General features: G+C 38.5%; 1 protein-coding gene across 2 annotated transcripts in view; it reads right to left on the bottom strand.

Annotated features, from left to right (window-relative positions):
* LOC117927467 (probable inactive serine/threonine-protein kinase scy1) overlaps positions 1-25,712 on the bottom strand; it is a 29,470-nt gene that overhangs the window by 1,921 nt on the left and 1,837 nt on the right. The window contains exons 2-17 of one of the 2 annotated variants that reach the window (XM_034846950.1): positions 25,184-25,282; positions 13,809-13,960; positions 13,272-13,344; positions 12,038-12,160; positions 11,282-11,390; positions 10,440-10,519; positions 10,172-10,253; positions 8,347-8,486; positions 8,141-8,251; positions 7,875-7,991; positions 7,658-7,747; positions 2,503-2,556; positions 1,979-2,053; positions 1,614-1,689; positions 1,262-1,361; positions 744-813 (exon numbers count right to left, since the gene is read on the bottom strand). In XM_034846950.1, coding sequence (XP_034702841.1) covers positions 744-813; positions 1,262-1,361; positions 1,614-1,689; positions 1,979-2,053; positions 2,503-2,556; positions 7,658-7,747; positions 7,875-7,991; positions 8,141-8,251; positions 8,347-8,486; positions 10,172-10,253; positions 10,440-10,519; positions 11,282-11,390; positions 12,038-12,160; positions 13,272-13,344; positions 13,809-13,960; positions 25,184-25,282 — 1,551 coding nt within the window. The remainder of the gene's footprint in view (positions 1-743; positions 814-1,261; positions 1,362-1,613; positions 1,690-1,978; positions 2,054-2,502; positions 2,557-7,657; positions 7,748-7,874; positions 7,992-8,140; positions 8,252-8,346; positions 8,487-10,171; positions 10,254-10,439; positions 10,520-11,281; positions 11,391-12,037; positions 12,161-13,271; positions 13,345-13,808; positions 13,961-25,183; positions 25,283-25,712) is intronic. The other variant, XM_034846951.1, reaches the window with a different exon arrangement.

The raw sequence follows: 25,712 nt of genomic DNA, 5'->3' as shown, positions 1-25,712 counted from the left end.
CATGGTGGATAAGCAAAGGCGTGGAGAAAGGATCAGCATTTATGATTAACATATGAATGCCACTGATTAAAAATAGAAAGAAAGAAATAATTTGAAAACATGTCAAACTGATCTTCTGGATGATAACTACTGCTAAATTTCCAAGAACTAGTTTGTATGCAAATGTCATATAATCAACATTGAGGAAACATCTATGGCAATACCAGAAATTTAGGATGGTTTCAAATGTCAAATATCGACATAAGAGAATTTTTTTTAACTTCCACATGAGGAGTTAGTCCTAGAAGATACAAGTGTGCAGCCAAATACGAATACATGCGTCTATATGCATTGTAGCACAAATTAATTCTCATTTAGCTGACATTGAAATTTGAAGGCAGTTCTCCAAAGAAGAAGGGAGTTCAACCACTCACCAGGAGATTTGTGGCATGGGGGGCAGGGGTAGATTAGGTAGGCTTGAGTGTGATGGGTGGCAGGGTGTTGGGGAAATCTTGGAATCCAATGGATCGTGAAAAGAAGTGTGGTAGAGCACCAATTTACTAATGGTTAAGCATTTCAAAAAAGATGGCATGCAAGCAGAAAATACAGTGGATTGATTCGGCAAAGGCATATAATTTAACACAAGGTAGCATTCAAGGGTGCCTGATATGCAGTCAGCAATTATCTCTCTCTAATATCTCCAGACAGATATCAAAAGTTGATGATGTGTGGGAAAAAAAAGCAACAAGAGTTTAGTAACACACCTTCTCATGGTATTGCTTAACTATCTGCAAAAATTGGTCAACAGCTTGAAATGCCTTTGATCGAACATCACTGCTCCATTAGAAAGAGAACAAATTATATTTTCATGTTGATCAAAGAACATACCTAAAGCAAGAGTTATGTGATAATTACTCTTTTCTTAATAAGAACCAAAAAAGACCAGAGAGTAACAACAAAGAAAACAAAGACACCTAAGTAGCACAAACATTTCTGTGGTGTAGCCATGCTTGTGTCAGACGCGGACTACACTCTGATATTCCCTGGGCACACCTTGATCATGTCCCAGTGTCCATGTTTGCCTCCCTTTATCAAAGGCAAATTAAGGGGAAATGGTTTGAAGGGCAATCAATGACTAAGCACGGCAAGGATTATATAGAGGACATTGTAAAGATTCACAGCATCAAGATTGCTATAGAAGAAGAGGAGCATCCTTGTTTATGTATATCAAGAGAGAAACATCCAAACAACAGTGAAAGGGGTCAATGAAAGAAAAGATAACCTGTCAGGATCAATGGTAAGTACAACAACATTTGGCAGAATCCGAGTTGCAATCTCTGTGATGTCATAATAAGAACTGGTCGCACATAAAGCCATAACTCCTGCCACAAAACAATTTTAAATTTGTCAAAACTCATCCACATTAACTGAAGAATTAAATTGCAACCTAAATAATTTTTTTTCTTGTTCTTTTTCCTTCTGCAGGACAGGTGGGGGTGCTGGGTTTGCGCAATACAGCATGACAAAACAAAGGCATGAAAGTGCAAAAGAATTTTCAACAAAAAGTGGAAAGAACACCAGCAGGTATTTGTAGAAGTAAACAAAGTTGAAAAACAGATCAAGTTCATAATTACCTGCTCCTCGGGCAGGAGAGAAAGTATCACGCAATGCACGAACTGTAAATGCATTTATCAAAACTCTTTTCCTAGTCTGCATTGTAGATCCAACCCCGTCAGTTGACATTTCCATTTGAGGACGCATCATATCATTATGAACTTATCCAGTTATCATTAGATGACAAACACTACCTACTATCACTAAATAAACAACCAGATTAACAAAGAAAATGGCCCTCTCAACAATTTTTTTTTTTTTGGATAGGTAAGGTATTTTATCTAAGCCTCTCAAACAAGATCATAAAGTGATTCAGAATGATCATGCAACAACGACAAATATTACAATAGCAAAATTAGTAACTTGACAGCTAGCAAAAACTAACCCCTTCATTAAGGTAGCTGGCAATGTTTCCAAGTAATATGGTTGTATTTGTTCTAATAGCAGGTTCTTCATCAACCTACAAACCAAAAGAGAAAAAAAATTAACAAGAAAAAAGATAGGAAAAAAAATTCATAACTACATTGCTGTAAGAAAAATACATCATTAAAAGGAAAAGTAAGTGCAAGAGTTTTTTTATTTTTTTATTTTGATAAAGACACTTTCCTTGCATTTTATCAGAGAGAGGTAAACAAATGAACAAAAGAAAGAAGGATGAGATATCCTTCAAAAAGAAAAAAATGTACAAGAGGATAAAAAGATGAAGAAAAACAAAAGGTCCCACACTAGGACTGCCTTTGGCTACCCACCCCAAGGGGCATAGGGTGTCAAAACTCAAGAGAACAAGAGTTTTGAGAACAAAATCAACAGGAGGCTGTAGCTTTGGGTGAAGCAACAAATGAATAGTGCAAGATTTGAAGCAAAATTTTAACAGGCCCCATTTGTATCAACAAATGACTGAAGCAATACCTGAAGCTTTGAGAGATACTTCAACAATGATCCTGAAATAGTGCGTTGAGACAGCTGCAATTACAAGCAAGGAAAACCGACATTTATAAAGAGCTGAGAAACCATAAATAATTATTTTCACCAGTATAATAAGGCCAACAGAAGAATCTCTTGACCAGCAAACAATGAAGTTCAGGAATGATGACAATATCTGTGGTCTCTAGATGAAAAAAGAAAAAAGAAAAAAAGAAGATAGTTTGAATTGCAATAAGTTAACAGGAAACATGTTTCTTCAGTCAAAGGTCTGTAATGCAATGAGATATTAATAACAACCATACTTGAACTCAGCAAAGATTAAAATACTGAAAATTACAGAAATATCAATGATTATGTTTTACGGAAATTGGAAAAAAAGTTATCAATGGATTTCTATAAGAAAACTCCATGAAATGATAAAAGAAACAATAATATACATATTGAAGTTGCTTTATTGAAGAAACAATATATATGATAAAAAAAATTTTTGATAAGTAAACCAGAAATTCATTAAAGAAGAGGCAAAAAGCCACACAGCATACAGACAATATATATGATAAAATTTGTGACATTCAACAATAATTTGCAAAAACTGAAAACATATTTAATACTTAATTTAGATGTATTTAAGCATTTCTTATCAAAAAAAAAAAAAAAATGTATTTAAGGACATAAAGGAAATGATGACATACATATAATTATTTTTTTATTTAAAAATATTTATAATTTTATTTACAAGAATTTATTTTTCTTGTATTTAATTACTATATAAAAGATACAAAAAAAGACTTATTAAGTTATGATGGGTTTTCTATTTTTTAACAATAATTTAAATTAAATTTAAAGATATAATAATTAAAATTAATTTATTGGTTAAAGTTTTATTTTATAAGAAAGTTTAGGAAACAGAATATAGTATATATATTTTATGTATACTTTTTCATCAAGGGCAAACTTGGCAATTTAGTTAAGTGCCTAGAACCCCAAGTGGAGGAACTGAATCCTTAAAAATTTTTGGAGCATGGAGGGTCGGCCACCAAAAATCTCTGAAATTTCAGCAACAAATTAGAGAAATTCTGATAAAATCAGAAGATGAAAATTAGGGGAAAATCTGAAAAATTCACTTTGCCAATTTTTCTCTTCATTTTTTTCTATCAACCCCCCAACCCAATATTTGAAATTTCTCTACAATTTTGGCAAAATTTCAGGAAACTCTAATCGTGGGAACTTAATAGGGCCAAAAACCCTAGCTACTCAAGCTTAGGCACACAAATCTGTTCTAGCCATCCAGTTTCATCTGAGGTCATAGTCCAGTGATTAAAGTTTCCCGAAATTTACCTGACATTTCTATGAAATTTCTGTGTTCTGGGGTACCGATAGGATATTATAGCAGAAATTTCCACCAAAATTTCAACACAATTTATTGTGAATTTTTGGTCATTTTTCCGATTGATCACTGATTTTCAGCCATGTCAGCACACTAAAAAATGTAAAGTGGAGGAAAGGTGCCTCAAACTCGAGCTCAATAATGAGGAAAGCAGAATCATTTGCTACTTGGGCTACTTGAATTTATTGTTTATACTTGCATATGCTATATTTAAGTAACACTATGATATATCTATGCACAACACTAAATATTAAAAAAAATAATAATAATTTGATTTAACTTATTGCTATAAATATAAAACCATCATGATAATTTTTTTAATAGGTCTTTTTTATATCCTTTGCATAGTAATTAAATATAAGGAAAACATAACGCTATAATAAAATTCTAAATATTTTTAAATAAAAAATTACACATATATTATCATTTATTTTATATTCTTGAATACATCCAAATTAGATGGATCATTATTTTAGTATTAAATATGTTCTCAAGTTCTATAAATTATTGTCAAATGTCATAAATGTTATAATACATATATTGTTTTCTTTAATAGAAGAATTTCAATATTTGTATTATTGTTTACTTTATCATTTCTTAGAGTTTTTCCCAACATTTCTATGACTTTTGATCAATTTCCATCCCATCAATATTTTTTATCCGAATTTCTGTCCGATATTTCAGTAAAATCCAACCACCAATATCCCAATAATTTTCAATATTTTACTACTCGGGGTGATACAACTAAGCATTTACACTTAGTTCAATCTAGATTGATATCCTCTCATCCTCATATTGGCCTTAATTTCTAGTAATTTCGTTTTATAGGGAGGTAAGAAAGTTTGGTAAAAAAAATAAATAATAAAATAATAAAATCGAACCCCACAATTTAGGAACAACCCATAATATCAATAAATTTTTTTTTTTTGATAAGTAAGCAAGATATTCATTAGAAAAGGCTAAATGTCATAAAGCATACAGGGAGTATACAAGACGGCTACAGCCACAAAAAAGAAAAAGGACCAAAAAGAACTACCTTCCCTCAAGTGGAAGCTACCCACTCCAAGAAACCTATAAGGGAGAAAGACTCCTCACCTAAATACACTTTGGCCCAATTCCACAAGTTACAAACAAAAGAATTCTTTAATCTCTGAATATTCAACTCACCCCCCCTAAAAGCTAATCTATTCCTCTCCTTCCAAACCGTCCAAAAAATACACAACGGAATGGATTTCCAAATCTTTTTCCTTTTCTTCCCTACAAATGAGCCCCTCCAGGAGATAAGAGTCTCCTTTACAGTTTCTGGGAGGACCCACTTGATATCTATCAACCCAAAAATAATATCCCAAAGGACTCTAGTCACTATACAGTGTAATATCAATAAAATTAAGGACCAATTCCCTCAACTGCTGCCCTACCACCCACCTACATTCCGATCAAAAGGCAATCTCTTTCAGTTTTCGCCTGGTAATTCTGTCCCCCTCAAATGTTCCTTACTAGTGCTCTATCTAAACTTAGAGAGCCAAGCAGGGTGTTGTCTCCATGCCTTTCTTTTGCCATTCCAGACAAATGTCCCATGCCAACACCTCAACTGTCTTTGTACCCACACTACTCAGGGAGAACAAAAAATAATAGAACTCTGTTCTGGGCCTGCTGGCAATGCATGATGAGGTGAACCTGTCCCTTTTTGACATACAACAGTAAGTTTGGACGACCCTCTCACTCCCCAATACTTGATCTGGCTACTGCCCAAACAGAGAATGCCACCTCTAAAGGAGCCAACTCCCAAGCTTCCATTTTTCTATGGAAACTATACTTCTTTTCTTTATCTGTCAACCCCTTAAAGAATGGTTCATTCATGAATCTTACATCCTTAATCTGCCCACCTGCAACATCCACCCTCCACTTCCCCACCTCCACCCTATAAATATGGACCAAAAGGTACTCATCCCTCACTGGTCCCTAATCATGAAAAACCATGATGAGCCTTTCATTTTAGCAAGAGACAAGTAATATGGTTCAAAGGGAATCAACATCCTCCAGTTCCCAGATGTGAAAAGCCCCAAAAAACAAATCAGTTCCAATAATTTCCTGCTTCTGCCACTGCAGGTATTTCAACACCATAGACACTTTATTTTCCAGTCCAAACATATCAGCAAAACTCACCTTCAAGGGTGTCTCTGCCCACCACATATCATGGTGAGCCTTTCATTTTAATGAGAGCCTTGTAATAGAGTCCAAAGGGAATCAACATCCTCCAGTTCCCAGATGTGAAAATCCCCAAAAAAATCTCAGTTCCAATATCCTCCCGCCTCTACCACCACAGATACTCCACCACCATAGACTCTTATTTTCCAGTCCTAAAAAATCTGCAAAACTCACCTTCAAGGGTGTCTCCCCCCACACATATCATACTCAAACTTCAAACTCAGTCCATTCTCCACTTTTCAGCGCACATGCACTGAACTCTTTCAAACCTTTCGTAATTCATTTCCACAACCCTACCCAAATGAGGACGGGACCTCCCAGGCTCCATCCCCAACTCTAATGAATGAGGTGCCTCACTATTACATTGACACCCTTCATTTCCTGAGCCCATGAAGCCGCAAAAAAGAATGTGACCATCTTGCACCATATTGAAAGGATGCTCCTCACCCCACTTGCAGACGACCCCCCTTTTCCACCCCATACTTTCCCATCACCAGTCTCATTGACAACTTATTCCCTTCCCCAGTGCACCTCCAAAGCCCTTCCCTAACAGTACTTTATTCACCACATCCAACTTCTTTAAGAATCATATTACTTTCCAATTAATTAGGTTCAGCCTCCCTTTTTTCATCCCACTCCACTGAAATCCAATCATCTTTTCTAATCTCTTCATCAGCAAAAGCAGAACTAATAAGGTAATGATGGAAGTACCCAACAAAGTTGAGAGTGCTATTTTAATAAGATACAACCACCCTCAGACCAGATCATAAATCAAATTTTACACCTCATATAGACAACATAATGAACAAAGAAACCACCAACTAAGAAAATACTGATAACGTCCTAGTTTAATTCAAGTTAAATTTTCTCAGTTAAATATTATTGTAGCTCACAAGCTCTCTGTTGAAGAAGTAGTTTACTTCATGTATTAGTTTGAATCACATTTTTGGAAAAGAAAGAAAGACATGATAGCACCAATGAATCAAACCCAAAAAACAACCAAATCCAAAATAAAACAATTATTGCAGCTGTCCTTAGAAAAAATGTTAGAAAATAATCTCCTCAAAAATATCTAAGCTCTTAAAAGGCTATAGAAAAAAGCTTAACTCAAGATCAAACAACATCTCTAATAAAGTCTCTTAAAATGGCCACTAGAATCAAATACAGGATTCCCTTCTAAAAGATTGATAAATTAATTACAAGAAGGTCAATCTTAGTAGCATAGATCACTTCAAACCCACTCATGCAAATGTTATCATTAAGGAAACAACTTTACTCAATTGCGAAGCAAGGAGTAATAACCTTAACCTATCTCTGATAGTCAACATCGCTGATGAAATCTAACCAGGAAACCTTCACATTGTACAAATGACGTTTCAAGAATGTCCTAGACATCAGTACTAGTTTTCAAAATCATAATTTAATAGTACATTTTTTGCATCAAAGAATTCTCATCACACTAACAGAAAGTTTCATCATTATATACCAAACACCATGAAGCTATGATATTGCCACCAAAGAAAAATGAAATTGAGATACAAATACCTTAGGAGCAAGAATAAGCATGGATTTAAGTGTCAATTCCCGAAGAAAAGCAGACGTGTCTGAGAACCCAGTAGCAACATGAGTATAAACCTAGTGCCAAGCATCACCAAGCATTTTAGAATTTCCAAATTGATGGTGAAAAGATACAAGCATTATCTTATGTCCAAAACATGGACAGCTAAAATTTGACTAAATCATTCAGAAACCACTACCATACTTGTTCATCAACAATTTGTGCAGATAATGACTCCCCATACTGATCAATATGCTGCAGGAGACCAACTCGAATGGCTCGGTCATTTGAGGCGAAAAGTTTCACAATTGTCGGAAGTACCTGTATATAAAAATGAGGAGTTTGCCAACATCAAATTTTAGAAAAACAGAAATGAGATGAGCATCTAAACACATAAAGAAAGATAAAATTATTGTTAATTATAAATGCCAACATAATAAGTTTACATGAGGTACTCAAAAGAGTATGACCTTGGCACTGAAATCTTCAGCTGAAAGCCAAGAAGCCATTTTCAATAGTGCAGTCAAGGCAGGAGCAGCAGCTGAACCAAATTCTAAAGCGGAGGCCAACATAGGAAGTAACTGTGAATAGAAATGACAAAATCAGAACTTGGCATGGAAAAACATTGCTGTTAGAACTAAGTGTGACATTTCACATCAGAAATCAATAGTCACACCTTTTTCAGCACTATTTGGCGAGGAAGCTGCTCTGCTAGATTTGGAAGCTTACGGAAGAAGGTATCCTTTTCAACACTGTCCTTCAAATTAAGAATGTCCATGAAATGTATAGTATCCACCAACTTATTTTGGAAATATTCTGCCAATGCATATCTTCTGAAATTAGTATGCACCAAAAAAAAAAGGAAAAGGAAGAAAGAAGGGAATACTAAGAAGAAAGAGACCGAGGCAAAGAAATAAAAAAATAGAAGTGCCCAAACATAAAATGCAAGAGAAGAGGAGCAGATGGATTCATAAATTGCATTTCAGCATGGAACTTATAAAAATCCCGCCAAAACAAGTTGCATTTAAAAATACAAGCACAACCATTAAGCTCTGAAGGAACCCAAGTAAAAGTTGAATTGTAAAATAAAATTCCATCACAATGAAAATTGAGTCATTCATATGTTGCCAAGCTTAGATGTCCCTTGTAACTGGTAGACGGAATGATGAGCATAAGGTTGATAGGTCACCAAAGTTACATTTAAAATGGATATCTCATCTTATTACATGTATTATGGAAGGAGAAACCCATAAAAATAGTTACACAAACAAGAATGTTTAGCAAGATAAGGTCCATGAATTTCCCAATGCAGCTACATTCTTATTTAAACACTAAACAGGTCAGAATTTTTAATCATTATCTAAAAAGAAAGTTCCAGTTTCTCCCTAAAAGTAATCGACCAAGATGAAACTGAAGTGAAAGAATCTCTAAAGCCGCATGATATTGTTTTAGGACAAAAATTAACAGAATAGAAGATAAAAAGGATGTTCCAAATATAGAACAAGTGAATGACACAGGTATTTGGGTGGATTTGAAATACCAAGAATTGCTGAAAATGTGTTTTTGAGACCTAAACCAAACATGCCCTTACATCATCATGCTCTTTAATACTAGGTTTGACATGAGAACATAGCCCTTAATGATGGACTCAAACAGAACACCCATCCAAGCCTAATCATCATCCTCTTTATACTTCCTTTTGACATGAGAACATAATCCTTAATAATGGACTCAAACACATCACCTATTCAAGCCAAAGAAAGCTCTTAAATGGTGGACAGTCGCATCAACCATTTGAATGCATGAGCCAAATGGAGCAACTCAGGCAACAAAAGATGCAATTCAATACACCACCCAAACCTCATAATTTTCTGGATATAGTTAATTAGTGTCTTTGGCCTTTTGACAACTGCCTCATCCTGTTTTAGCAGAAAGTAGAAGAAAATGATGGCCTAATCTTTAAATTGAATGTTTTAAAGTAACAAAGTCATACAGCAAGAAACAACCAACTAGCAGCCTAGGCTTGATTGTCATGCTTCTAGGCAAAAAGCCTCCATGGACAGAGCCACTACTCAATAACCTGAAGAATATCCCAGATATCCAACTGCCAAACTTAAAACAAACTTAATGCAGTCAGCCTATCCTTGAGGGTTCACATGTTTTTTAGCCAGATTTAAGCCTATGAGAAGATCCTTCCTATTTGGAACCCAAAGAAAAGGAGGACTGTGTGTCTATCTGAAGTTTTTTTCTGCAGCTCTATCATGTACTCCTAAAACTAATCTACTTTCACCTGAAATCCAGTAAAAGTATAACAACCAAAATTGCATGTAATAAATAACAGAGAAATCCAGCAACTCACTCAGGAAAACAATGGGTACTATAGTATACCTTTAAACAGAAAATTTCTCATTTTACATGGGACTGCAAATTGAATTCCTAAGAACAAAAATTCATGGCAACTGTTAACTACAATACTAGTAGTACGAATCATAAGAACTCACCACTATTTTCTATAAGCTTCGATGTGTTCAACCTGCGAGCAGGCATGGAACTCAAGAGCCGCTGATAATCTGGAAGTAGAGACTGTGAGACAAGAAAATAGACAGATGCAAATGAAAATGAATTTTTCAAAAGCTTGAGAAGTAAACCATGACACACATGCACATACATAAAAGGCAACTCCATGAGAGGTAAAGTAAAGCAAAGTGATAGAACCGTAGAAAGGGCCAATTGCAATCAATGATCCATCCCAAACAATTAAAAACTGACCTTTGGAATGGAAGCAGTGTTACGTAGCTCTTCAGTTTTCCCCAATCTCATGCCAGAGAAAAGCTCATAAATGAGACAACCTAACAATGGAAATAAACAACAGATTCCAATCAAATCTCCAAATAAAAACCAGCATTTAGGACACCACATTTATGTATCTAGCAGAAAATAGATGTCTCTATTCAAGAAAAAAGAGCAAAAAGATATAGAATTTCTACAATATCAATCAATATAAGTTTCAAATTACTAATGATTGTTGCTCTTTATCAGATGTCACCAGTACAGATTATTGGTCAATTCAACACATAAAAAGTAATCCAATAAACAGTATACAAGGATGAAAGCAGGTCAGATAATAAATAAGCAAAACATGAGAATATGGACTTTTACTCATTGTCTAGTAATATTGATCTTTCTTTCTTTCTTTCTTTTTTTAGTAGGCAAAAGGGCAATATATTCATAAGCGCCAAAAAAATAGTAATATTTATCTTTCTAAAACCAGAAAAGGTGGAAGTTGTAGGATTAGCATTATACACATCAACTTCTAAAGCAGGGATCTTCTACGGACATAGTGTACATGGAACAAATATCGGTTTTATCAGAAAAATAAAAGGTAGCCAATTAAATTAGACACATGTTACAACCATCTCATAAAAACTACATGAGCAAAAAAAACCAAATCAAAGGAAGTAACATGAATGCATATACATCCAATATTTTGGGCCCTTACAAAGTTACCATTGGGGAAGCACAATAGTAAGAGATCGTTTATTAAACCACTTTATGTAACAAACTATGAATGCATCTAGTATACCTACAAAAGGAAACAGTGGAAGACTTACCCAAGCCCCAAGAATCAATGGCCCATGGTGGAGATTTCCTGATTGCTGCCCAGTCAGACTTTAGCAACTCCATTGGTTTGTATTGTGAACCAACAAGCCATTCATATTGCTAGAAGAAAAAATAAATATGTCAAACACCAAACCCAAGTCTGGCTTAAAACTTTGCAAAGATTGTCATCATGAAAAGAGTTCCACTATTAAACATGAAAAGCACAATGTGAAACTTATCACAAGTCAAACCCAAGACTATATACCAGTACTACAAAGCAAACTATGATGGAGTTTTAGAAAAAACAAACAAAGAAGAAGAAGAAGAAGAAGAAGAAGAAGTAGAAGGGAGAGAATCTTGAAGTATACTAAAAAAGTGATTATTAAAATATTTATCATCTCTGAAAAAAAAAAAAAAAGTTGCACAGGGGCAGGCTCTCAGCAGAGTTCTATCACTCAATTAATATCCACTTAACATAGACCAACCTAGTTTTATGATCCTAAACCCGATACGAGGGGGAAAAAGGTTTCTCAAACAAATTCTCAAGCATTCAACCACATCTTTGACATTTTTCTTGACATCAATACATATCAGCCAAGATACAACAATATCATATTTCCCTTTAAAATTACATTCATTAAAACTTTGCCATCCTTGTGAAACTTTTCAGAAAATTTTTAATTAAAAAAGTTAAATAAGTTTGGAATTCATAAAAGCAAGACAAAAAGAAACTGCATTCAGGGATCATATTGAAATAAATTGATTACCAACAAGGGCCCAGTAGCAGCTTCGCTATGGCCATCAAACTCAGATAGAACGTCAAAAGCATGCAGCTTCCAGTCCAGAGTTTGAGTGACAACAACACTGGCCAAGCAAACATTACCATGAACCTGTAGAAGCCAATGCTCGTCAGAAAGTAGCATCCAACATGATATCAGAGGCACCAATAGATTTCTAACTCGTTTTGTGGTGTGTGACACCAGAGGAGCACACATGCAAGAATGAAATTCAAGCTTGATGAAAATGGCTAATATCTTCTATTTTTTATGATTATAATCAAACAAAAAGTCATTTTAACTTTTATGTAGCGATCCTTACATCTACCACTGGTGGGGGGAGAGACAGAGAGAAGAACACAAATCATCTTTACTACAACTTTCCATGAATATAAGATAGAAAAAATGAATGAAATACAAGAAAGTGTATTAAAGCAACAGAACAGGAACATCAACAAACCAGCATTAGCAGTGCAAACTGTCTTTGATTCATAGAAATTGTGTAACAATGAAATTGTGCATCAAGAAAAGTTAGGAAAAGCTTATTACTACTTGGCATCCATATAAAGGCATTATTGCTACAATGCAAAATGCTTAAACAGGAACTACATATACACTGTGATTGTACAGTGTAATTAGAAAGATAGACACCTGGTTTCTTCCAACCAAAAGACTAAATCTAAGTATGCATCACATGATCATTTAATGGTTTCCAACTGGAGATTAGCACTGATTGTGAGGGACATCAACAAAATTTAATTGTTGATTCTCTCTTGATCACCACCTTGTGTTCGATTCTGAACAAAAAGCCCCTGATTTCACCATCGACCAGGATACCAAGCAAAACTTCGCACTCCATGGTCTAATTCATATAAATCAAGATACGTCAGGAGACAGACTACCATTGACAACTGGACTTCTGATCAAAACAAAATTGACAACTGGAAAAAAAAAAAAAAAAAAAAACCTTCAATGGTTTATTTCCTGTAACTGAAGGATTGGGAAAAGAGCATAGTAGTGCTAGAAACTAATACATACCTCAAACCCAAATCTCTATATAAAAATGAAAAACCTATAATCCTTGAGATCTATATCACTATTAACAATAGAAGACAAATCTAAGGCCATAAAAATCTGGTGTTACTTAAAGCAATTTAAAACATAAACATTTGCAACTTATTTTAACATTTGGTTTAAATGAAACTAAAATTGTGAAACTACTTACTAGCTTACAGTCATTATTCAAAAAGCTCACAGCTTTAGCTATCTGGTGCAGTCCCCATGCATAATACTCGTCCCTGCCAATAGGTCTAAGAAGTTAGGATAACCAAATTTCACCACTGTAATTTATAAAAGATAGATATCTTACAAAAAAAAAAAGGAACAAACATAATTTTATGTCTATTATCATTACACAATTCAATAGACATCACATATCTACTGCCAACCAGTAATCCACCAAGAGATAATGGTTGGGAATAATTTTTAAAATCACCACAAAAAAAGGGCAAATTATAGCAAATAAAAGCAAAGAACAAAGTTGTTCTTCGGGAATTGAAGAAGAATCACATATGAAAATAAGTCCTAAAAACACTATTATGTAGCAGAACAAGTAAAATAGAGAATTGCATAAATTACCATGCAGAGATTGACAGGGCATAATCAAAGAACAGGCCTTATATAAAAATAATGCAATCATGAGCACTGCAGCAGTGGAATACGCAAAAGAACAAACAAATGCGCCAGACATTAATATATGTACCTTTGTGTACCTTCTAAACCTAATTCCTTGATCTTTTCAGACAGTGGCATTACAGGCTCAGTGACAATATAGATAGTAACTTTTGTACTAGAACCATCAAAAGTCTCAGCCTCAGTACTGTGCAGAAATGATAAAATATTTGGATGCCTGACCTGAAAAGGAGCAAAAACAGGAAGTTAAGGAATCAAATTAATTTATCACGGGTAGAAAGGCAAAGAGAAGACCCTCCTGAAAACTCAAAACAACTTCATGAATGGCAGGACTAACAGATGTTCAGGAGAAATTATATGTATATAAGAAAAAAAAGATAAAATATACAATTTCACAAAATCGACAATAAGTAGAAGTAAATGGCTGCATCTAAGTCTCAAAACACAGGCAAGGATTCTCAAGCACTACAAATGAAGATGTGGAACATGATAAAAGCAGTGTTTTAAGCTGGTGGATTCAAACCAAAGCATGGCTATAAAGCTTTGACCAGAAAAAAGTAAAGACGTCTCAAGTTAATATGAGGAACCCAAAACTATATAGATTCAAGAAAGCCCAGAGAATCCCAACCCTATGGTCTCTGAAAAGGCCACTAATACCCACCTGATCCAGGTTACACAGGAGCAACTACCATATTGAGGCTAAGGATTCTGTAGATAATACATACTTGCATATATGTGATCCATGGATCTCTTATTGTCCTCAAACACACAGCATTCATCTCCCTCAGATAATCCACTATATAGATAAACAAAGAAGCACAACAACCCATCCCCACCCCCCAAATGAGATATCAACATATTTAAAATGCCTCTATGTGCAATGTACACGATTCCAGCAAAGAAAAAGAACCCCCAACTCCAATGCAAAGAGATCACAGAACCAGAGATGGCCCCTTTGCATTAAGGCGGATGCTGATCAGTTATTGTATATGGGATGGATCTTGTCCTGCTGTGAGGCTGTTTGACCTTCAAAATCAATCTTGAGAAGAGTGAGATAATCCCAGTAGAGCAGGTAATCAACTTGGACATGCTAGTGGCTATTCTAGTTGTAAGGTGGGGAAGCTTATTTAGGGTTACCACTAGGAGTGTCACTTAAATCTGTACAATTTGGGATTCAAGATTAACTTGTTGGAAGAGGCCATATCTTTCTAAGTGAGGGTGGCTTACTTTGATAAAAAACAAGCTTTCTTATCTTCCTATTTGTTTTATGCGCTTTTTTTCCCCCTTTTTTAGTCCCTAGCATACTAAGGATGAGGCTGGAAAATATTCAACAAGATTTCTTATGGGGGACCAGCATGTTAGAGAAGTGCAGTCATCCTGTGAGGTAGTCTGTTTTTTGTTTCAGATAAAAGAAAGGGAGGTTAGGTATCCAAAGGACATTTGAGCTTGACAAGGCTTTATTTGGGAAATAGCTTTGCAGGTATGCCAAGGAGCAAGACAATTTGCGAAGGAATGTTATTCTAAATAAATTTAAGGATCGACCCTCAAAGAAAGCAATCTATTAAGGATGGAATGATTTTTTATCTTACGCAACAATCAGTGGTTGCACAAAAGGGGAGTTGAACTTATTCCCACTCAATTTCAAAAAGTTTTCATAGTTACCATCAAGCTAAACCAAGAAGATTTGTGGTGCCACTAGCAACAAGTATTGTTAGTGATGGCACTGGGACAAAGTTCTAGTTTGACACATGGTATAGGATTCACCCTTTGAAGGACTTTTTTCCCATCATTACTTGGTATCACTTCTACCAAAAAATCTTGGGTAGCTGATATGTGAAGAGGGAGTATGCATCGGTCCACTCACTTTTCAGGAAATTTTCAGGACAGAGGATAGGTAGTGGAGTTGGGTGATATATGCCAAGTTTGGCAAAAGGTTGGGAGGGTGGTGTTCTTATGAAGGGAGGGAACTTACAGGGGGGGTTGTGGAAAACCATAAGGAGAGGGTGGATAGAGTTTCAAGCCAGAACCAAATTTGAAGTAAGGGATGGTAGGAGGATTAGGTTTTGGCATGACCTATGATGTGGCAATTCTTCTGAAAGCTTTGTTTCCTGCTTTGTACTCCATTGTCAATTCTTTTTTTTTTTTTGATAGATAAACATCAGAATATATTAATGAAGGCTGATAAGCCGCATGTATACAGGTAGTATACTCAAAAGCCCAAGAAGAAAGGCTGCCACAACCTCACCCACCCTCAAGTGACCGCAAGCCACTCTAAAAAGCCTAAAAGAGAATATGAATCCTCACCAATGTACACCCTAGCCCACCTCCACAAATTACATACAAAAAAATTCTTGAATTTTTGAATATCTAAAGACCCTCCTCTAAACGCTAACCGGTTTCTTTCCTTCCACACCGTCCAAAATATACACAACGGAATGGAATTCCATGTATTTTTTCTTTTTTTTCCCACAAAAGAACCCCTCCAACTAAGAAGCACATCTATAACTGAATTTGGGAACACCCACTGGACTCCAAAAATAGCGAGTGCAATCTCCCAAAGAGATTTAACCACTGTACAGTGAACAAGAATATGATCCGCATTTTCCTCTTCGCAGCCGCACAAAAAACATCGATTCGGGAGTTGCCACCCCCTTCTCTGAAGCTTATCCAAGGTGAGGATCTTCCCCCACGAGGCTTCCCAAGCAAAAAAAGACACTTTTGTTGGGACCTTATCCAACCAAATGCGTCTATTCGGGAAGGCACAGGCTGAAGACCCCACCAGCAATTTATAGGCCCCCTTAGCCCCAAAAACGCCGTTGCCTTCCCCTTTCCATCTCACTGTATCATCCTCAGTAGAAGTTCTGAAATCCCTCAGCAGAGTCAACATATTACCTATCTGGTCCAACTCCCAATCGTTGAAGTCTCTAACCAGTCTCAGATTCCAGCTTCCTTGACCCATGCTCGAGTCCCACACTTCACTGACTTTGGCATTCCTATTCCCTGCCAAGGTAAAAAGCTGAGGGAAGGTTTGAGACAGCGCCTCATTACCACACCATTTATCCGTCCAGAATAGCACTCTGGTCCCCTTTCCTACCTTAAAATCAATGCTCTCCCAACACCAATCAGCTTCCTTCATGATCTCCTTCCACAATCCCACTCCGTGAGGCCCACCAGCTTCCTTTGTCCTCCACCCGCATCCCTCTTGGCCATACTTAACCCCTATCACCATTTTCCACAGGTTCTCTTTCTCATAAGCATATCTCCACACCCATTTTCCCAACAAGGCTCTATTCAGAAAATTAATCTTTCGGATGCCTAAACCTCCCTCCTCCTTGGGGCTACAGACCACCTTCCACTTTATTAGGTGAGCTTTCCTCTCCAAGCTACCTCCCCCCCAAAGGAAGTCTCTTTGGATTTTCTCAATCCTTTTTGAAACGGACCTAGGGATGCGGATAAGGGAGAGAAAATAGGTAGGTATGCTGGCCAAAGTACTCTTGATAAGAGTAATTCTACCTCCCTTCGAAATGTATTGTCTTTTCCACTTGGCTAGTCTTCTTCTCATTCTTTCTTCCACCCCGTCCCAAGAAGAAACCGTTTTATGATGCGCTCCAAGGGGCAGCCCCAAATAGACAGTGGGTAATGCCCCCAATCTGCATCCTAGTTCAGCCGCCAACTCCTCCAACTCATCCACTTGCCCCACGGGAATGAGGGCACTCTTAGCCAAATTAATTCTAAGTCCCGAGGCCGCCTCAAACCATGCCAATATCCAACTTAGATTGGTTACTTGCTCTCTTTCAGCTTTACAAAAGATGATTGTGTCGTCCGCATAAAGTAGGTGAGAAACAGCCAGCTCCTCACCCCCTCTTCCCCGAAGCCTACAGCCGGTAATAAAACCCCCCTCACCAGCCCGTCTAAGAAGGGTACTAAGAACCTCCATCCCCAAGACGAAGAGATATGGAGAGAGAGGGTCTCCTTGCCGCAGTCCCCTTGAGTTTGAGAAGAAACCGGCAGGCTCCCCATTGATTAAGATGGAAAATTTAGCAGTGGAAATACACCACCACATCCAATCCATCCATCGGACCCCAAAACCCATCTTCCGAAGCACTTTCATCAAAAACTTCCAATTGATGCTGTCATAGGCTTTTTCAATGTCCAACTTGCAAATCAACCCTTTCTCTTTCCTTTTGAGCCAATAATCAATCACCTCATTAGCCACCAAGGACGCATCTAAAATCTGTCTCCCACTCACAAACGCATTTTGATCTACTGAGACGACTCTATCCAGCACCTTTCTTAGCCTATTCGCAAGGACTTTGGCCAATAGTTTATACAACCCCCCAAGCAAGCTAATGGGCCTAAAATCCCCCAGATCTTCAGCTCCTCCCTTCTTGGGGATAAGGACCAGGAAGGTAGAATTCAGACATTTGGAAAAGGACCCATGTTCAAAGAATTCCTTAAACAGATCCCCCACTTCCTCCTTCACCAAATCCCAGCTCTCTTGCCAAAAAGCCATTGTAAATCCATCCGGGCCTGGTGCTTTATCTCCCCTCATTTCCATCAGTGCACAGTAGATCTCCTCCTCAGCAAAAGGCCTCTCCAAGTCTTCAGCTTCCCGAGGATTTAGTTGATTGAGATGCAGCCCCTCAATATCCGCTCTCCACCCTGGCTCTTCTGATAAAAAATTCTGATAAGCGTTCACAATCCCCTCCCTCACCTCTTGCTCCTCAGTCAGCCAATCCCCGTTAATCTTTATCCTATCCAAGGAATTATTCCTACGGTGGGCATTAGCCATCCGATGAAAGTAGCCGGTGTTCCTATCCCCTTCCTTGAGCCACAACTCCCTTGATTTCTGCCTCCAATGGACTTCTTCCAACAGCACCCATTTGTGGAAGGCATCCTTAGCTTCCTTTTTCTGTTCAGTTTCAGCCATTGTCAGCCTCCTCTCGCTCTCCACACCATCCCAATAATCCACTTGCTGAAGGGCAGAGTTTTTGTTGATTTCCAGCCTACCAAACTCCTCCCTATTCCAAACTTTAATTTTATGCTTTAAAACCTTCAGCTTCGAGGCCAGCCTGAAACTAGCCCTTCCCCTCACCTCAATCTCCTGCCACCACCCCCGTATAAGACCTTTAAAGCCCTCCACTCTCAGCCACATGTTCTCAAATCTGAACGGAGTGGGACCCCTCCTCAACCCCCCACCCATCAGCAAAATAGGAAAATGGTCAGAAGTGGGTCTCTGCAACCTACATTGGACAATCCCACTAACCATCTCCAGCCACTGATGCGTAACCAAAAACCTATCTAGTCTAGCCCAGGATTGGTTATTCCTCCCCCCACTCCAAGTGAAAACACCCCCTTGCATAGGAAGATCCATAAGTTCTAGTTCGTCAACTGTCTGGGCAAACATTCTCATAGCGCCAGTTAGCCTTCCCTGTCTATTTCTTTCCCTTGGAGACAGAAGCACATTGAAATCCCCCCCTAAACACCACGGGTCCTCCCATAGGCCTCTGATCGCCCCTAGTTCTTCCCACAAGCAAATTCTATCTTCTCTGGAAAAAGGCCCGTATACCCCAGTAAAAATCCAAACTAGCCCATTTTCCACATTCCTAATCCTGCAGGATACCGAGAAATTCCCCACCTCCGTCTCCAACACTTCCAGGGATCTTTTATCCCAGCACACCAAAATCCCTCCTGCAGAACCCACCGCATCCAAAGCCACCCAATTTGACCACCTACCCGACCCCAAACTTCTCACCAAGCCTTCCGACCAGGAATGAATTTTGGTCTCCTGAAGACAAAAAAGGTCCACCCTCTGACTTCTGATCACTGCCCTGATAACCCTTCTCTTAGAGCTGTCATTAGCTCCACGAACATTCCAACTGAGTATTCGTAGCTTCATTTAACTTCCGTGATCTGGCACCCCTTTGCTTGCTCTTCACCACATTGCTTCTTCCCCCCTTCATAGTTAATGGAGCATTCTAATCTTTTCAGCTCTCTCTCGAATTTAGATTTCTCCAACAAGGTTTTGCTGTGAACTCTTTCCCTTCTTTTACGAATCTTAACCAAGAATTCTGTGATATCCTTCTCCAGACCCTCTGTCGAAAATCCCAAAAAATTGCTGAATTTGGCCAGGTCGCTTTTCTCCCAGCTAAGCTCCCCCTCTACCTCAGAAGCTCCAGGCACTATTTGATCTGGAGCCGTCTTTGATCCCCCCTCTTCATTTCTACTTATGTTTACCTCTACCAAATCCCAGCATTCAACAGTCTTTCTCAAAGGAGACTTCGTGCCAATTAGCATCTGAAGCGGATTTACTTCCTCACCCCGCTCCATTTCAATCCCAGAATGGTCGCAATACTCCCCCATTGGAGTCCGACCAAAAAAATGAGAAGAAGGAGAGGGGGTCCCAAAGATCAGGCAAGGAATCTTATCATACCTCATCGCTTCCTCAGCCAAGGCGATATCAGCCATCGGTCCCACTATTTGGCTTTGCTCAGCCTCTCCTAGCTTTCGGACATCCTCCTTCTCCCTTAATATAGGATCCTCAGAGACAGGGAACCTCTGTCGTCTCGGGCCGCAACTCAGGGCCACTTCAAATTGGACGCTATCCACCGTCGCTGGGCTGTCTTTAACACTCGCACCAGCATCCTCCCTTGGCTTCCAAATTTTGGGCCGATCCAAGTCCACCATCTCCTTTGGCCCTGAGGAATCCACAAGAGGAGGGGAGTTTGCCTCGGGCCCACGAGATTTCTCCAAACGGCCCATCACTAATGGCCCATCCTGTATTCCTGCCATTCCCTTAAGCCCTACTTCCGGTCCACCCAACCCATAATTACAATCCATGGGCTGCCCCGACCCGTCTGTCAGCCTCCACGTCCCATCCGCCCTCTGCGTCTGGACCTCGAGCCTTGTGCCCCCTTCTTCCTGCATCACGCGCTTGCCCTCGCGTGGCTGAAACGTGCCTTCTTCCTCTCCTGCTACTGCAAATGATTTTCCTCCTTCATCGGCCGGCATCGCTCTTAACTTTGGCCTAATTTCCCACCACAAAGTTAAAGAGTAGCATATGTTCTCGAACCAAATGTCCACTCTATTTGGGGTTCTCTCCTCTTTGATCCTCACCCGAATCCTAGCCCATTGCAGCTCCTCCATCCTCTCGGTTTTGACATCGATGTCCAGAAGCCCCCCGCACCCCTCTCCTATCTTGGCTAGGACGTCGCGATCCCATAAGGAGATGGGTAGACCAAAAATCCTAACCCATGCCTCACTCTCCTTCACTTCTTCCATTACGCAACCCGTCCTTTGGCTCCAATTCTCCAGACGGATGCCTAATCCACCGATCGAAACTGCACCCTCTATTAGGGCTTTCTCTGCTTCCCCTTTCAACTCAAATTCCAGTAAGGCCTTGCCGTCTCCCAGCTTGGCTAGGCCTAAATTGCCTTTCAGGCCCCATCGCTTTGACATTTGTGTCCCCCAGCTTCTCAGGTCTTCCCCCCTTTCAAGCCTTGGATCCCAAATACCCACAAGACAATGAGCTAACTTTTCCGTACTCACGCCTGGTGGCCTCTTGTCCACTTTCACCCGCACCACCTCTTCTCCGTTGCTGCAGTTCTGTTTCACCACCTCCGCAAAGGATCTTCCCAACATGGGCCTCCAAACCTCCTCCGTATCATGCTGTCTCTTCTGTCTAGCTGTGTCAAGCTCCATCTCGCTCAACGCCTCCAGTAAAAGGACCCAGCCCCCTTTTGTTCCTTTGCCCTTGGGAACAAAAATGCAAAATCTTTTTTTTTCTCGATCTGTGACCCCCAGGCGAATGAAACTTCCCCCCTTGTTTTCGCCGCGAGTTAAAGAGAAGTTTCTCCCGTTCTCTTGCCAAATCTTCTCCCAATGTCGTATCCTCGTATCCTTGATGCAAAAGACCAGTCCTTCCCTAAGAGGCCCTAAGCTCGCCGGCCCCATTTTTATCCATGAGGCGACCCCTCTCTTTCTTTCCACTATGTATATTTGCGTCTTTCCTTTCTTTCTCTCTGCCTCGACCTCAATGGTCTTCGATTCTACCCCAAAGCTTCTTCTCTGAACCCCAGAGGGATTGAGGTCCACTGCGTCCCCCATCCCGCCATGTCCCTCTCTCGCTTTCCCGTCTCTCTCACCCCCTCTCTCTCTAGGTCTTTCTCTCTCCTCCATCAGTGCGCAATTGAAATCTCAGTAAAAGAATATAAAGGTAAGGAAACCAAAAGAAAACCCATACTCAAGGCTAAGTCACACGTACTCCATTGTCAATTCTACAGATGCTTGGATGGTGAAATTTTGGGACGAAGTGGGAGGTGTTGGGCATTGGAGCCCTTGTTTTTTCAGAAACGTTCAAGATTGGGAAGTAGATATGGTAGAAGATTTTCTCAAGAAGATCTAGAACACAATGGTTCAAATAGAGTGTGAGGACAAATTGATTTGGAAATTAAATGAGGAAACTTTCATGTAAAATCCTACTATAGTTCTTTAGAGTCAATCACTAGAGATCCTTTTCCTGTCAAACAAGTTTGGGGTTTCGGACTCCTCCAAAGGTGGGTCATTTGTTTGGGAGGCAGTTTGGGGTAAAATCATAACTTTAAACCAATTAAGGAGGATAGCAAGGGCTAAAGCTAACTGGTCTTATATGCACATGAGAGATGAAGAATTGACCAATCATACTCTTATGCATTGTGGTGTAGCTCATAGTCTTTGGCACCTATTATTCTCATTTCTCACTCTTTAATATGTTATGGCCCTCATGGGTATTGCCTTATACTGAAAAAGATGCCTTGCTAGGATGGCATGGGTTTTTTTGGGGAAAAATGCACAGAAAAAGCTTGGAGGCTAGTCCCATTATGTTTGTTATGAACTATTTTGTATGAGAGAAACTTTAGAACTTTTGAAGGCATGGAGAAGTACATTCAATTGTTAAAGGATTCTATTGTTCAAAAATTCTTTCCCTGATCCAGATTTGGTGTGGGAGTGAGATGCTCATCTGTATATGATTTTGTGGACTGTGTGGGGCCACACTAGTGTAATTCCTTTTCATCTTTCACCCTTTGGCAATCTTTGTGTACTTCCTGTATACCTAGGTTCCACCCCTATTTGAGCAGCACTTTTAATAAATCATTCTTTTGTTTGTTAAAAAAAATGGTTCAAGATTTTCTTTACCTTATCCAGTTTGTAGTTTTGAGTATAGATTGACCAAATAAGTTGGAAAAAATAGAAACTTCTCTGATAAATCTTTCTATAGCTCCCTGAATATGATGGAGCGCTTCTTTCCTATGAGAGAGGCTTGAGTGTTATTGGTGCCTACTAGAGTTAGCTTCTTTCTTAGAAACTTCTATGATAAATCTTTCTATAGCTCCCTGAATATGATGGAGCGCTTCTTTCCTATGAGAGAGGCTTGAGTGTTATTGGTGCCTACTAGAGTTAGCTTCTTTCTTAAAAACTTCTCTGATAAATCTTTCTATAGCTCCCTTAATATGATAAAGTGCTCTTTTCCTATGAGAGAGGCTTAGGTGTCATTGGCGCCTACTAGAGTTAGCTTCTTTTCTTAGCAAGGTTCAAAGTATCGGTTAAGACCGGTACGACTCAGCCAAGTCGTATCCACCTTAGCCAAGCCCGCTACAATACCAATATTTGAGTTTGACTAGGAGATGGTCTAGATCGACTTGAAAGGGAGAGACAGGCTGGAACTTGAGGAGAAAGGTCATTTAGAAATGGAATCTGGATTTTTTGGAACTAGAAAGGTGGTTTTATTCCACTTAGTTGCAAATCGTTTTATTCCCTTAGTGGCAGAGAAAGAAAAAATCGGTTTGAAAGAAATGAAGAGAAGAGGAAGGAAGAAGAAATAGGTATTGGGTAATGGGGTAATGGGGTAATGGAATAGAAGATGCTTTGAAGGTTTTAAGGGTGGTGTGGATAGCTTGGAATAAACACAGGAAAGCCATTTGCCAAACATGGCGTCTTTTCTTATCCAATCCCTTAACCTTCCATTCGAGGAGCAGATTTGTCAACATCTCTGGAGACACCCGTTTCAGACCAAAGATTGCTATAAGAAACATCCATAACACCTTTGTCCTCTTACAGTGAATTAGAATGTGGTCAACAGACCCTTCTCTATCTTTATATAGACAGCATCTACCAGCCATGAAAAACTTTAAACATATCCAATCAAATCAAATCACCTTTCCTATTCTCACTAACTACTAATGATAGGATATCTGTTTAGATTTTCTCTACTCCAAAGGCTACTACAGCCAAAACTTGGAACATGGAGAGGTGGTAAGTTGGAATATGCACTAGACAAAGTTGATGATGGTGTTCAACACAGGCAAGTTATTTTTTTGATAGGAAACCACGCAAGAATATATTGATAGAAAAAGAAGTACAAAAGGAGGATGAGGAATCCTCCCGCCAAAAGTAAAACTAAACAACATGAACACAGGCAAGTTATTCCACAATCAGAATACACAATATTCTCTATTTGAAGGAAAATATCCAGTGCATATATACTCAAAAGTTATTAAGTGTTTTTTAATGCACTAGAGCAGTCTAAGCGGGCATTGGAAGAGATCCTGCTAAATTCTCTACTTTAGTGATTGAAAGGCTCATGGTGGGGGTAAGATGTGTTTTGGATGGTGGGGAGTGATTGGGATTGTTGCCTATTATAATAATGTTTTAGCTTTTAGTGCTTAATGTGTATATCGAGTAAACCTAAGTTGCCATTTTTACGGAATAAAGCAATCTAGCTGACATTGAAAGAGCATGTCAAATCGAAAATGCTTCCCTTTTTTTTTTTTCCCTTTTGGTGGGGTGGTGGGAGGAGGATCAGGGGAGGTCAGTTTGCTCCGTGTACACTTCTTGTAAACCAATGTTGCCCCCCTCTCCCTTTTTTGGGTACACTACTTTTTTTTTTTTTTGATGAGTAAATGAAAGTGTATTATAAACAAAAAGTGCTAAAACAGCACTCTGAAGTACACAGAGGATATACAATGAATGGACACCACTTTTAATATATAACCTACTTGCCTATCAAAAGGGGGAACAAAAACACCAAACATATCTAGGTTCAAATGCAAATCTGCCACCCTTAACTAAGAAATATGAACCTTTCATATAATAGAAGGAAATTCTTGAAGTGCTACTTGTATATTGTTTTAATCAAGCTTATAACCTCCAAAAATGGCATTCGACCATTACAAATAATCACACCGAATGAGCAATGAAATGTTCAGAAAACAGCAGACTTGCAGCAAACAGATTATTTAAATCAAGTGAGAATAATCTGTTAGAGAATGAAACCAGGAGTTGCCATGTTTCATCAAGCAACCACAAATGAAGAATTAAAAATCCATAGAATATATCACAAAGGCAAAATTGCAAAGGAAAAAAACTCATTTGTATCTATAGCCAAAGTAATAATCATTGGTAGCTTACCGTGCGAAGACGCTTGACACCATTACGGCCAGCAGCTAAATGTCCATCCTGCGCATTACTTCCTGAAAGAGAAAATATAGACACGGGAGACCCATCATCCTGGAAAAACAAACCAATGAAAAGCGAATCAACTTACATGAAAACAAAAAAGATGGAGAAAATGGGAGGAGCAGTTCCAAAAGGAACCAGAAAATGTGTCCTCAAACTCATACAACAAATGTTCTAGTAGAAACACAATCAATCAATGATATAAAATTCCCTAGTTTTTTTTTTTTTTTTTTTTTTTGATAGGTAATGACATAAAACCCCCTAGTTGAAATATATTGGCATCAAGCCTTACAGATTCTGAGGAATCATTTTTCTGAAGTAGTTCAAAACTATAAAGAAGTGGGAAAAAAAAGTTGCGAAATAAATATCTATAACCCTGATTATCAAGTCTAGGTATAAATTCTCTCAAGCTCACAATTTGACACCAGAACAACAATAAAATGAAATTTTGCAAAAGTTTCTAACAAAACTATAATCCAAA

This window comes from Vitis riparia, chromosome 13, assembly GCF_004353265.1.
Source record: "Vitis riparia cultivar Riparia Gloire de Montpellier isolate 1030 chromosome 13, EGFV_Vit.rip_1.0, whole genome shotgun sequence".
Lineage (NCBI taxonomy): Eukaryota > Viridiplantae > Streptophyta > Magnoliopsida > Vitales > Vitaceae > Vitis > Vitis riparia.
The sequence above is the reverse complement of the archived record's forward strand: the minus strand, read 5'-3'. Positions and strand labels throughout refer to the sequence as shown.